General features: G+C 46.4%; 1 protein-coding gene across 4 annotated transcripts in view; it reads right to left on the bottom strand.

The window, feature by feature from the left end:
* LOC126291783 (retinol-binding protein pinta-like) overlaps positions 1-12,468 on the bottom strand; it is a 252,495-nt gene that overhangs the window by 10,234 nt on the left and 229,793 nt on the right. For all 4 annotated transcript variants that reach the window (XM_049985475.1, XM_049985476.1, XM_049985477.1 and 1 more), the window contains one exon: positions 10,266-10,371. In XM_049985475.1, coding sequence (XP_049841432.1) covers positions 10,266-10,371 — 106 coding nt within the window. The remainder of the gene's footprint in view (positions 1-10,265; positions 10,372-12,468) is intronic.

Genomic DNA, 12,468 nt, shown 5'->3' on the forward strand with positions numbered 1-12,468 from the left:
ACATGATAGACCATGACAGACCAGATCCAATGAGGGGAGGAGGAAGGAAATTGCTGCGACCGACTAAGAAATGAAAAGACTGTGGAAATTAACTAGGGCAAACTGTTTTCTGTTTGACACAAAGGACTAGCCGTATACATGTTGACTGCTTAAGGAAACGTTACAGGGTTGACAAAAGGAAGTGATTCGGTCTCTTCTTGCAGGCAACACGCTAGTAGGTGGTGTAGGTAAGGCAGGTAGCTTGCACCACAGGCAGTCTGAAGCAATCGAAAAGGAGTTAACTAGGGCAAACTGTTTTCTATTTGACACAAAGGACTTGCCATACACATGTTGACTGCTTAAGGAAACGTTACAGGGTTGACAAAAGGAAGTGATTCGGTCTCTTCTTGCAGGCAACATGCTAGTAGGTGGTCTGGGTAAGGCAGGTAGCTTGCACCACAGGCAGTCTGAAGTAATCGAAAAGGAGTTAACTAGGGCAAACTGTTTTCTGTTTGACACAAAGGACTTGCCGTACACATGTTGACTGCTTAAGGAAACGTTACAGGGTTGACAAAAGGAAGTGATTCGGTCTCTTCTTGCAGGCAACATGCTAGTAGGTGGTGTGGGTAAGGCAGGTAGCTTGCACCACAGGCAGTCTGAAGCAATCGAAAAGGAGTTAACTAGGGCAAACTGTTTTCTGTTTGACACAAAGGACTTGCCGTATACATGTTGACTGTTTAAGGAAACGTTACAGGGTTGACAAAAGGAAGTGATTCGGTCTCTTCTTGCAGGCAACACGCTAGTAGGTGGTGTGGGTAAGGCAGGTAGCTTGCACCACAGGCAGTCTGAAGCAATCGGAAAGGAGTTAACTAGGGCAAACTGTTTTCTGTTTGACACAAAGGACTTGCCGTACACATGTTGACTGCTTAAGGAAACGTTACAGGGTTGACAAAAGGAAGTGATTCGGTCTCTTCTTGCAGGCAACACGCTAGTAGGTGGTGTGGGTAAGGCAGGTAGCTTGCACCACAGGCAGTCTGAAGCAATCGAAAAGGAGTTGTCGATTTTTGTTTGTTTATGAGCATAACAGCTGTTGTTGCCGTCGTAGTCTTAGTCCGAAAACTCGTTTGTGGCACCACTCGACACAGGTGTTTCCTAAGCAAGCCTCTTCATCTCTGGACAACTATTGCAGACCACCCAGATCTGAATAGGATCACTGTTCTCAAGGTTTGGTCTCCTTTTAGAACTTGTCACACATAAAACAGGAAAGCCTCACGACAGGTTAATTATATCTAGTCGAACTGCTAGTGAAGTGGCAACAGTGTCTCGAAAGCTGAGTGAAGCTGTGTGTTGTTGAGTCAGTTGTGAGGAGCTCGTATTGTTCAGTTTTCACAGAATTGAGACATCTTTCAATAGAACAACGAATTGATATTGTGGAGTGATACACAGACAGGAATGTAAGGAAATGTTTCAAGCCAAGTACCCTGATAGGAAACCCTCACGATCAGCAATGTTCAAGACGTGTTCAAGGAATAGAGGGCTGCGGGATCCGTTCAGAATGCGCAGAGCAATAGGCTAGCGACAGTGGAGACTCTTGTAGCTATACACAGAATTCGTATGGACATTACGAGAAGTCCCTGCAAGTTGATAAGAAGGTTATCGCAGCACGTCGGTGCATCTCGTACATCGTGTCATTGTGTACTAAAAGGCGAAATGTGAGCGTCGCGCAAGAGTTGAAATTTGAGGAGCAGGAGCAACAGGTCATTATTTTAACTGTGTACTTGGACCACTTGCTTCACTTCATGTCAGATGAGACCTGGTTACATGTGTCACGTTATATAAACTCTAGATTTTCAGTTACTAGTCGCAGGACAACCCAAACATTCGGCATAAAGAACGTCTCCACTGAAGGAAGCCTACCGCTCTTTACCTAGTTGGATAGTGCCTGACTATCTCTAGGTTAAGCAAGTTAAGTGCTTTGCACTATTCCTGCGTTTCCTAATACGTATTTTGAGTGGGCCTATCGAGTGTGTTGGTCCTATTTCGTGATGAGCATTTCTGTTAGTTAGTATTCGTTACTGCAGTAGTTTTTACTGCCGTAGCAGGTCGGGCCATCTTGTGGTGCCCCTTCTATGTATTTCGTTCCCGAGGTTCGAGACCAGTCTGTTCTCTGACTGCTGTGATTTCTCATAGAAAAATTGTGTGGTCTGTCTTATTCTTTCCTTTATTGGCTGCGCTCCAGTGATGTTATGTAACTCCCTAGTGGGAAAATCACGCGGGAGTTTCACGATCATCCTAAGTATTCTACCCTGGAGGCCCTGTAATCTCCGGATGTGGCCGTCTAGCAAGGAGGATTGAGTTTAACGTCCCGTCGACATCGTGGTCATTAGAAAAGGAACACAAGCTCGGACTATGTCAATGGTGGGGCGTTAATCGGTCATGTCCTTTCAAAGGAACCATGCTGGCATTTGCCTGGAGCGATTTAGCGAAATCACGGAAGACCTAAATCTGGATGGCTGGAAGCCGGTCTGCACCGTTATCCTACCGAACGAGGTCAGTGTGCCAACCACTTCGCCACCTCGCTCGGTCCTCTCCACTGAAAGAATACAGGTGTCTAGAGTCTGTCGTTCAGCATGCGCTATACTTTTCAGTCACGCCTTAAACAGTGGCAGATATCTAGAGATCTTTCGCTGTTGCTGTGCACAGTTAAAAATTGCACACAAGCGTACGCAGTATTCCAGCAAGATGGAGCAACCTCTCACATATGCAACCAAAGTATGGTCCACGTCACCAACATCTTCTCTGAAGACAGACTTGTCAGAGAGACCTCTGGCCCCAAGGTCCGTGGTCTTAACATCGTGTGATTTATATTTAAGGGGCGCACTAAAAAGCAAAGTGTATCCTAACAATCCTCACACGACAGACGATCTGAAACGGAACATCGCTACAGAAATTAAGAGCATCATGCCTGAAGAATTACACGTGTTGCCGGTAACGTCATCACACGAAGTTAGCGATGCCTGGATGCCCATGGCCACCATTTCCAGCATCCCTTGTAAACACATGACTAAATGTTGTTTAACGTCACTTTTATCTATTCCTTTTTAGTTAGTTTATTGGTGATTTAATCTCGGGCGTGAAGCGTACCGGTTTTAAGTGGGACACCTTGTACAGTTATTTCCCCAATTCACGCAAACAAATCCCTACATTACTTAGCTGACTACTCCTTGGTCTCCCAAGAAGTGATCTCAACCGAGCCGTTCTCAAAAAAATGGTTCAAATGCCTCTGGGCACTATTGGTCATCAGTCCCTTACAACTTAGAACTACTTAAATCTAACTAGCCTAAGGAAATCACACACATCCACGCCCAAGGCACGATTCGAACCTGCGATCGTAGCGGTCGCGGTTCGTGTCTGAAGCGCCTAGAACCGCTCGGTCGCCCCGTTCTTTTAGATGAAGTATGCGACAAATTTCGTTTTCCCCCAATTAGATTTAGTACCTCATCACTAGTTACTAGATCCACAAAATCTTCTTCTACCGAACTGGAAACTGCCACGTAATAAACAGGCAGAGAATTACACAATGGAGTCTCCTCCTTTTGTTATCCCCTTTCCATCCGAAAATGACGAGTCTCATCCAGGGATGGAGACGTCTAAAATGACTGCCGTGTTGGGAAACAACTTCACAGCTTCTCCCTCTTCCCTTCCCACACTATTTGACTTGAAATTTCTGTTTATCCAACTGTTTCTGTTTTAGACGAAGTGTTCCAGATCCATGGAACAACGCTGTAAACACGTATCTGTTAGTGTTACGTTCTTCTCACTTGCCACTTGTGAATAACTGAAAAGTAACGGAAGGTGTCTATATATTTGAGTTTCAGGGGAAAAAGTCGTACGCAGTCTGTAGATTTCTTTCGTCATTATCTGTACACTATTCGATTTGCTGCACACATCAAGAAGCCACCCTGGATAGTCTGAACAGTGTTCGAGCAAGCTCATCACTATCTTACGGCAATAAGTATACTCTATCAGTCCAAAAAACTGATTTTATTCCTGGCCGTCAGTGACTGCGTTGACAGCTTGAAGTAACAAATGTAAACAAAAGATGTGCATTCCTCCAGTCAGCTGTAAGTCAGTCCCTATTAATTAGCAGACGTGCAGCAGCAGTGCATGAAAATTGTTGAGAAAAATCATCACAGGTGATTAAAGTTGGTTTTACCAATACCAATCTACCACAGAGCAACAAAGTCAGAAATTCGCGTGAAGGGTCAATGTTTCGACTACATGTCTGATATTAGGTCAATGAGATGTACGAGTTGAAAAAAAATCCCAGAGAAGGACTTTTCATACAGTTGTATCAACGTTGTGAGTCTATGGAGTTTTCCACCATAGAGTCCTTGCACAGAAGTTCTTAGTTCGCCTGCCGCATCAAATTTGGATAAAATTACAAGTATCCGATGATACTCTTCCATCATCGTCGTGAAGGACTAAAACGGAGAGTCTTTCTTCTTCTTTGTCGTAATTTCATACCCCTGCCCTATGTGGGCTGTATAAAATATCACGGACGAGTGCTACATACGTAAAACATGGGGTTAAAAGATGAAGTATACACATGAGAAGGGGAAACGAATTGGAGTTAAAATATACAAAATAGAACTAATTTGACGAGGCACATTTGCATAAAATCCACATATAATTGAAATGACGTAAAAACTGGCTGGACGAAGAGAACAAAAACGGCTTCCACAGTACAGGATGACGACACTGAACACACACTGCATTTATGTTAAATACACGGCGAGCACCAAACCAAGACAAAATACGTGGAGTAAAATAGGAAGGACCTGCCAAGGAAGTGGAGGTCAGAGAGGGTGGAGAGAGGAAAGGGAGAAGGGGGTCAGTGAGAAGAGAGGGGGCAGGAAGGGTGAGCTGGTAGCAGTCGAAGGGGCAGGAGATGGGGAGGGTGAGGGAGGGGAAATCTCAGGAAGGAGTACAAGGATTGGGAAGAGGGAAGTGAGAAGGGCAGGGAGGTAGGAGGGAGGAACCAGATAGGGAGGAGGGGAGGAAAAGGAAGCCTTAGGGAGGAGGGGAGAGGAAGAGAAGGGTCAGAGTTGGAACGAAGGATAAATATTGGGGTGAAGCACATCATCTGGGATGGGGAGATGCTGAAAGTTTCTTTGGGAGGGCAGATGGAAGGTGTGGTGATGGAGAGAGGGTGGGATACATTGGTAGAGGCCCAGCAGCAGGCAGGGAGCGGAGAGGAAAGGAGACACTAGAGGGTGAGGGGGATCAAGGCGACAGTTGGCGTAGAGAATATAGATGTGATCAAGGGAAAAGAGGAGATGTGAGAAAAGGATGAGGTCATAGATGATCCTTGGTGGGGGATGGGAGATGGATATGAAAAGCAAGGTGGAGTGCTTGGCGTTCAAGAATTTGATGGGCTTTATAGAATTTAGGAGGTGAGGAGATCCAGGCAACAATGGCGTAACAAAGGATGGGATGGATCAACGATTTGTAGGTGTGAAGAATAAAGATGGTGGAAGGATGCAATCCCCGTGTCTGGCCTAACAGGAGTTACAGGAGCTGAAGTCTACTGTGGGCTTTGCATTGGATGTTAAGGGGATGGGAAACCTAGGTGATGTGACAGTCAAGGATGAGACCAAGGTATTTCAAGCTGGGGGAAAATTGGATAGGGCAGTCATAGATGGAGGAGCCACTGGTTGCACCAATCAATAAACTGGTCTAGGTCAGTTTGGTGGGAGTGCTGGGACCATTTATGGTTAGGACAGAGGGCAAGGAAGGTAGTGTCATCAGCGTGTTGAAGGATGGGTGCAGGTGGTTTGGGCACATCAGCGGTGTCCAGGATATATAGGAGATGAGAAAGGATGGAGCCCTAGGGCACAGCTGCATTAGGGTAGAAGGTACGGACATTGGTATTATCAATGGTGACACAGGAAGGAGAGATGGAGAGGAAGGAGTCAATGTGAACTGACTATCTTTTTCTTTCCTTAATTGCGATTTCATTCCCCTGCTCCAAATGGGAATGGGAGGGCTTGCAGCGGCACAATCCACTGCTCTTCACCTGAGTAATACATTTATTAGAAAGATGAAAACAATACATATAAAAGGCGATAAAGGGGGAGTTACAAACGTAGTAAGAGGTGCTAGTGGGGGTTAAAATATACACATACACAGAGATGTTCGTGTGGGACAGTTAAAAAAAGTCCACATAAAGTTAAAAAACACAGTTGGCAATATGTGTAGCATGTAAAATATACCAAAGTCACTTGCACAAGTTAAATGTTGGCCATAGTACTAAAATACACCAGAACGATGACACTTGAAAACCACTGCATAAGGCAGAGCAACCATCCAAAAGAGTAAAAACCCCTAGGAGGGACCTGCTGAGAGAGGGAAGGCCTGAGAGAAGGGAAAATAGGGACTGGTGGGGCAGATGTGGTGGTGGTTAGTGTTTAACGTCCCGTCGACAACGAGGTCATTAGAGACAGAGCGCAAGCTCGGGTTAGGGAAGGATTGGGAAGGAAATCGGCCGTGCCCTTTTCAAAGGAACCACCCCGGCATTGGCCTGAAACGATTTAGGGAAATCACGGAAAACCTAAATCAGGATGGCCGGAGAGGGGATTGTGGTGGGGCAGAGGAGGAGGGGGACTGGAAAGAGTGGGACAGAAACCAAGGGGGTCAGGGGGGTCAGCAATCGGCAGAAGACGAGTGGGGTGGGAGATGGAGAGGGATGGCAAGCTGGCAGGGAGCACAGAGATACAGAAGGGGTGCAGTGGAAAGGGGGGGAGGAAGAGGGGGCAAGAGGAGGGGAGAGGGTAAAGGTGGCGTTAGAGTTGGTAGGGAGCTCGCCTACTAGGACGGGTAGGGGCTGGAGGCTGTGTAGGAAAAGGAAGTGTAGGGTGTAGAGATGAAGAGAGGGTGGGGTACCACGGTAAAGGTCCAGCAACAGGCTGGGGGTAGAGAGGACAGAAGACAACATGGAATTGGGGAGGGGGGGGGGGGGGGTCGATTATGCAGATGATGAAAAAGGTGTGGATGTGTTTGAGGAATGACGACGATCCGGGAAGGGGATGGTGTCATAGAGGATACATGTGGGGGATGGGAGTCAGATGTGGAAGGTGAGTTAGAGTCAATGGCGTTCAAGGATTTGGAGGGCTTCATAGAATCCTGGCAGGGCAGAAATCTAAGCTACACTGGCATAACAAAGGATGAGACGAATCAAGGATTAGTAGGTATGAAGGATGATGGAAGCATCCAGTCGCAATGTCTGGCCGGACAGGAGTTTCAGGAGGTGGAATCTACTGTGGGTTTTGTGTTGAATGTTAAGGAGATGGGGAATACTGGTGAGGTGCTGGTCAAGGGTGAGGTCAATGTATTTCAAGGTGGGGGTAAGTTAGATAGGGCAGTCATAGATGGTGAGGTAGAAATCATGGAACCGGAAGAGGGGGTGGCACATACTATAATGATTGCCTGTGATTTAGAAGGATTGACTCGAAGTAGCCATTAGGTGCACCAAGCAGTACTCTGGTCTAAGAGAGTCTGGAGGGAGCGCTGGGACTGTTGAAGGCTGGGACAGAAGGCAAGGAAAACGGTGTCGTCAGTATAGTGAAGGAGATGGACAGGTGGGGTCGTTTGGGCATATCAGCGGTGTACAGGAGATAAAGGAGATGAGAAAGGGGGTCACAACTGCGGTAAGGTAGAAGGTACAGGAATTGGTATTACGGATGGTGTCACAGGAAGGACAGTGGAAGAGGAAGAAGTCAGTGCGAACTGACTGTCGCAAGTTTCCCTCTTTTATAGCCACAGGACTGCATATGGGTGGCTGGATTACGCCATGATGGCGGGTACAGAATTGGCGCCCTCTGCATCAGCAGGTTTTGCTTGCACTCTTCGTCTAGCGTTGTTTACAGCAGCATCCATTGCATCGGGAGGTGAACAGCGAGAAGAAGTCCTCAGTTATTTTTTTTCCTTTTCAACTGCTCGCTTCCTTACATTGCTAAGTACTTAGCTGTTGTCTCTATTGAAATCTAATTTCAACTGCTTCGCTGATCACAAAATACCGACTGGTCAACGCGTAAGCAAGTATTCTCTTTTGTCTGAACAAAATCTCGTGCTTATTTAGAAGGTTGTGCTCTGCCCCCCACTGATTTCTGCAACTGCCGTGATTTAGGATGCTCCTACGTCTTTGTAGACTGGCCCACGTAACACTTGCCACACTCACAACGAATGTTATAAACGGCTGGCACTTGCAAGTCGAGATTATCTTCAGCCCGTCGCAGCATTTCTTTAATTTTTGCCGGGTGGCCAGAAGACTGGTCTGATCCCTGGCCTGCTTAGGACGCTACCTACCTCGCCGGCTGTTGCACCGCAGAGCGGAAGCTGCGCTGTGTGTCGGTCCTCCTGGCTTGTCTGAACGTCGTCACGCCATGGTTTTCTCGACAGCGTTGATCCAACGTCACGACAGAATACCAGTTACTTCCGAACACCATCTTCAGATGCTTAATCTGAGAACCGAGGTGATCCTTGTCCGAAAAAAATTCTGGCTCTATGTACTGAAGTGTTCAACATAGCTCCCATGTGAGCCGGGTGATGAAAGCTAAGTCCGTTGAGATACAGATATGTACGCGTCCGTTTTCCGTACACAGTATGTAGAAAGATGACTAGGAAACACACCAGGAGAACTACTGGGCCCGTCGTCGAGAAAACGGAAACGACCCAGTTGAAGAGCCACAACTGCAGCCGTAGCCACATCTTCACTTCCACCAGACACAGAATGTTCGTCTAGAGAAGGGTAACTCCGGGAGAGGGGTCACATGCGCCTTAGATTGCGCACCCATCGTAGTTTCGGCAAACAAGGACACAGTGTGTGTGTGCGCATCGGCACTGCAGATTCTCAGCGGACGCCGCGCTGCGTCACTCTGGTTACGTTTTGATCGAGCACGTTTTACGTGTTTTGGGGGAGCAACTGAGGTAAGTCTGTAAACATCCATTCAAAAATATTTTTGACGCCACTTTTAATTCTTCGTGTATAAATAGCAAAATATTTCTATATCTTTGAATAGTTCTCCTAACAGTAACTTCTATTGGGCGTGTCCTGAGTCAAGTGCGGCCAGCTTGACAGTCAACGTCATGAAATTATAAGGTTTGGCGACTCTCCGCTGCAGATCGGGGTACATGGCTACATACTTCAATAAAATCCGATATAAACGCCGCTCATTCTTCGTTAGGGATATTTGCCTCACAAATCAAATGACATGTTTCACATCCCGAAGACCCAGATGACGACACGAAAGAATAAAAAAAAGTATCCCTTGATACATCTAATGAGTGCGGTGGATTACACCTGAAAATGGTAAAAAAAGATTGGTTATGTTGCACAACTTGTAAGATGTGGTTACACGAAGAGTCCACAATTTGTTATATGTTTTCTGTCGACTGTGATCGAGAAAATACAAATAAAACCAAACAAACTAGGTTTCTAAGTCTTACTTTTGTTTTTGATTTAATATTTCACACAGGATTTAATTAGTGTGTTAACTAAAGATAAATGGATTATATGTCTTAGTTTAAATGTTTTCAACTATCAATAAGTAAACTAGTTGTCTAAATCAGTGAACTGTTTAGATATGTAAATAGGATATCGTTTAACAAAAGTATTGTTAACACTTCATCGTTCTTCCTTCACCGCACAACATATTTAGAGCCGAAATTTATTTATAACTATATAGATATTTAGGTTGTGATTTAAAAAAAACAGGGTAGTTTTGCGGTTTTTAAGACACGTCATATCACCCGTAGCATAAGGGATACGCAGTGTAACGTAATGATGATTTGATGGTCAAATAGTATGTTTAAATGTTATATGGAAAAAAAATTCTATGTCATAGACAACTAGTGTGTTTAGTAGCACAAAAATTTTTTACGAAAAGTGCAGCATCGAACGTTACATATGCTACTTTCAAAATAAGCGGCATCTCTCCCGGATTTATCCTACACAAGGAACTATTCTAATCAAATAGTAGTCTAAGACAAATGTGTAGAGCCTTACTGGCAAATGTTTAGTCGCTTATTATATCATATGCGGGCGATATGCCTACTAACGCAGAATGGGTATACAGCTACTAGAGGAGACTGTAATCTGTGTTAAGAACTTGACTCGTACACTTAATCACAGTCGCACGAGCAGACTTCACGTAAATAAATACTATTTTCTTGTCTAAGATTTTGATTGGGCTTAGAATGAACTGTGTTGAAGAGAGGAGACCCACCTCTGATGGCCTCCAGGGTCTCCCCCTCGCCCCCCACGTCCTTGGGCAGCAGCTTCAGCGGGACGAACGGCTCCAGCGTGTGCAGCCCTTCCGTGTGCAAGTGCAGCTGGAAGCAGACAGGAAAGTCACGCAGGCTCAAAAAGCAGCTACAGACAACTCTCACGAGACGTTTTACACAGACGAACACACCAGCAACGACAGCAGAGGCAATAACACTGAGGCGAAGAACAGTCAAGTGACAGCGATGTGCAGGTATACAGATGGCGGTAGTGTCGCGTACGCAAGATATAAAATGGCAGTGGATTGGCAGAGTTGTTATTTGTACTCAGGGAATTCATGTGAAACAGTTTATGACATGATTATGGCGGCACTGCAGGAATTAACAAACTTTGAACGCAGAATGGTAGCTGGAGCTAGACGCACGGGACATTCCATTTCGGAAATCGTTAGTGGATTCAACATTCCGAGATTCAAAGTGTCAAGAGTGGGCCGAGAATACGAAATCACCACGGACAACACAGTGGCCGACGGACTTCACTTAACGATCGAGAGCAGCTGTGTTGGCTTAGACTTGTCAGTGCTAGCAGACAAGCAGCACTGCCTGAAATAACCTCGGAAATCAATGCGGGACGTATGACGAACCTACCCGTCAGGTCAGTGCGGCGACATTTGTCGTTAATGGGCTATGGCCACAGACGACCAAAGCGAGTGCCTTTGCTAACACTAAGACATCGCCTGCAGCGCCTCTCCTGGGCTCGTCACCATATCGGTTGGAACCTAGACGACTGGGAAACCGTGGCCTGGTCGGATGAATCGGCATTTCAGTTGGTAAGAGCTGATGTCGGGGTCAGACTGTGACGCAGACCCCATGAAGCCATAGACTCAGTCTGTCAACACGGCTCTGTACAAGCTCGTGGGGACCCAATAATAGTATGGGCTGTGTTTGCATGGAAATAAGTGCTCAAATGCGTGTGAAACCTTATGGGACTTAACTGATAAGGTCATCAGTCCCTAAGCTTAAACACTACTTAACCTAGAATGAGATTTTCACTCTGCAGCGGAGTGTGCGCTGATATGAAACTTCCTAGCAGATTAAAACTGTGTGCCCGACCGAGACTCGAACTCGGGACCTTTGCCTTTCGCGGGCAAGTGCTCTACACAGTTTTAATCTGCCAAGAAGTTTCATATCAGCGCACACTCCGCTGCAGAGTGAAAATCTCATTCCGGAAACATCCCCCAGGCTGTGGCTAAGCCATGTCTCCGCAGTATCCTTTCTTTCAGGAGTGCTAGTTCTGCAAGGTTCGCAGAAGAGCTTCTGTAAAGTTTGGAAGGTAGGAGACGGATACTGGCAGAAGTAAAGCTGTGAGTACCGGGCGTGAGTCGTGCTTCGGTAGCTCAGATGGTAGAGCACTTGCCCGCGAAAGGCAAAGGTCCCGAGTTCGAGTCTCGGTCGGGCACACAGTTTTAATCTGCCAGGAAGTTTCATATCAGCGCACACTCCGCTGCAGAGTGAAAATCTCATTCTGGAAACATCCCCCAGGCTGTGGCTAAGCCATGTCTCCACAGTATCCTTTCTTTCAGGAGTGCTAGTTCTGCATGTTTCGCAGAAGAGCTTCTGTAAAGTTTGGAAGGTAGGAGACGGATACTGGCAGAAGTAAAGCTGTGAGTACCGGGCGTGAGTCGTGCTTCGGTAGCTCAGGTGGTAGAGCACTTGCCCGCGAAAGGTAAAGATCCCGAGTTCGAGTCTCGGTCGGGCACACAGTTTTAATCTGCCAGGAAGTTTCATATCAGCGCACACTCCGCGGGAGTGAAAATCTCATTCTGGAAACATGCCTCAGGCTTTGGCTGAGCCATGTCTCCGCAATATCCTTTCTTTCAGGAGTGCTAGTTCTGAAAGGTTCGCAGAAGAGCTTCTGTAAAGTTTGGAAAGTAGGAGACGAAGTACTGGCAGAAGTAAAGCTGTGAGTACCGGGCGTGACTCGTGCTTCGGTAGCTCAGTTGGTAGAGCACTTGCCCGCGAAAGGCAAAGGTCCCGAGTTCGAGTCTCGGTCGGGCACACAGTTTTAATCTGCCAGGAAGTTTCTCTACTTAACCTAAATTATCCTAAGGACAAACACATGCGCAAGGAGGACTCTGACCTCCTCCAGGATACTTGGTGCTTAGCACACTGTACTCGCATTCGGGAGGACCACGGTTCAATCCC

Source organism: Schistocerca gregaria, chromosome 9 (assembly GCF_023897955.1).
Source record: "Schistocerca gregaria isolate iqSchGreg1 chromosome 9, iqSchGreg1.2, whole genome shotgun sequence".
Lineage (NCBI taxonomy): Eukaryota > Metazoa > Arthropoda > Insecta > Orthoptera > Acrididae > Schistocerca > Schistocerca gregaria.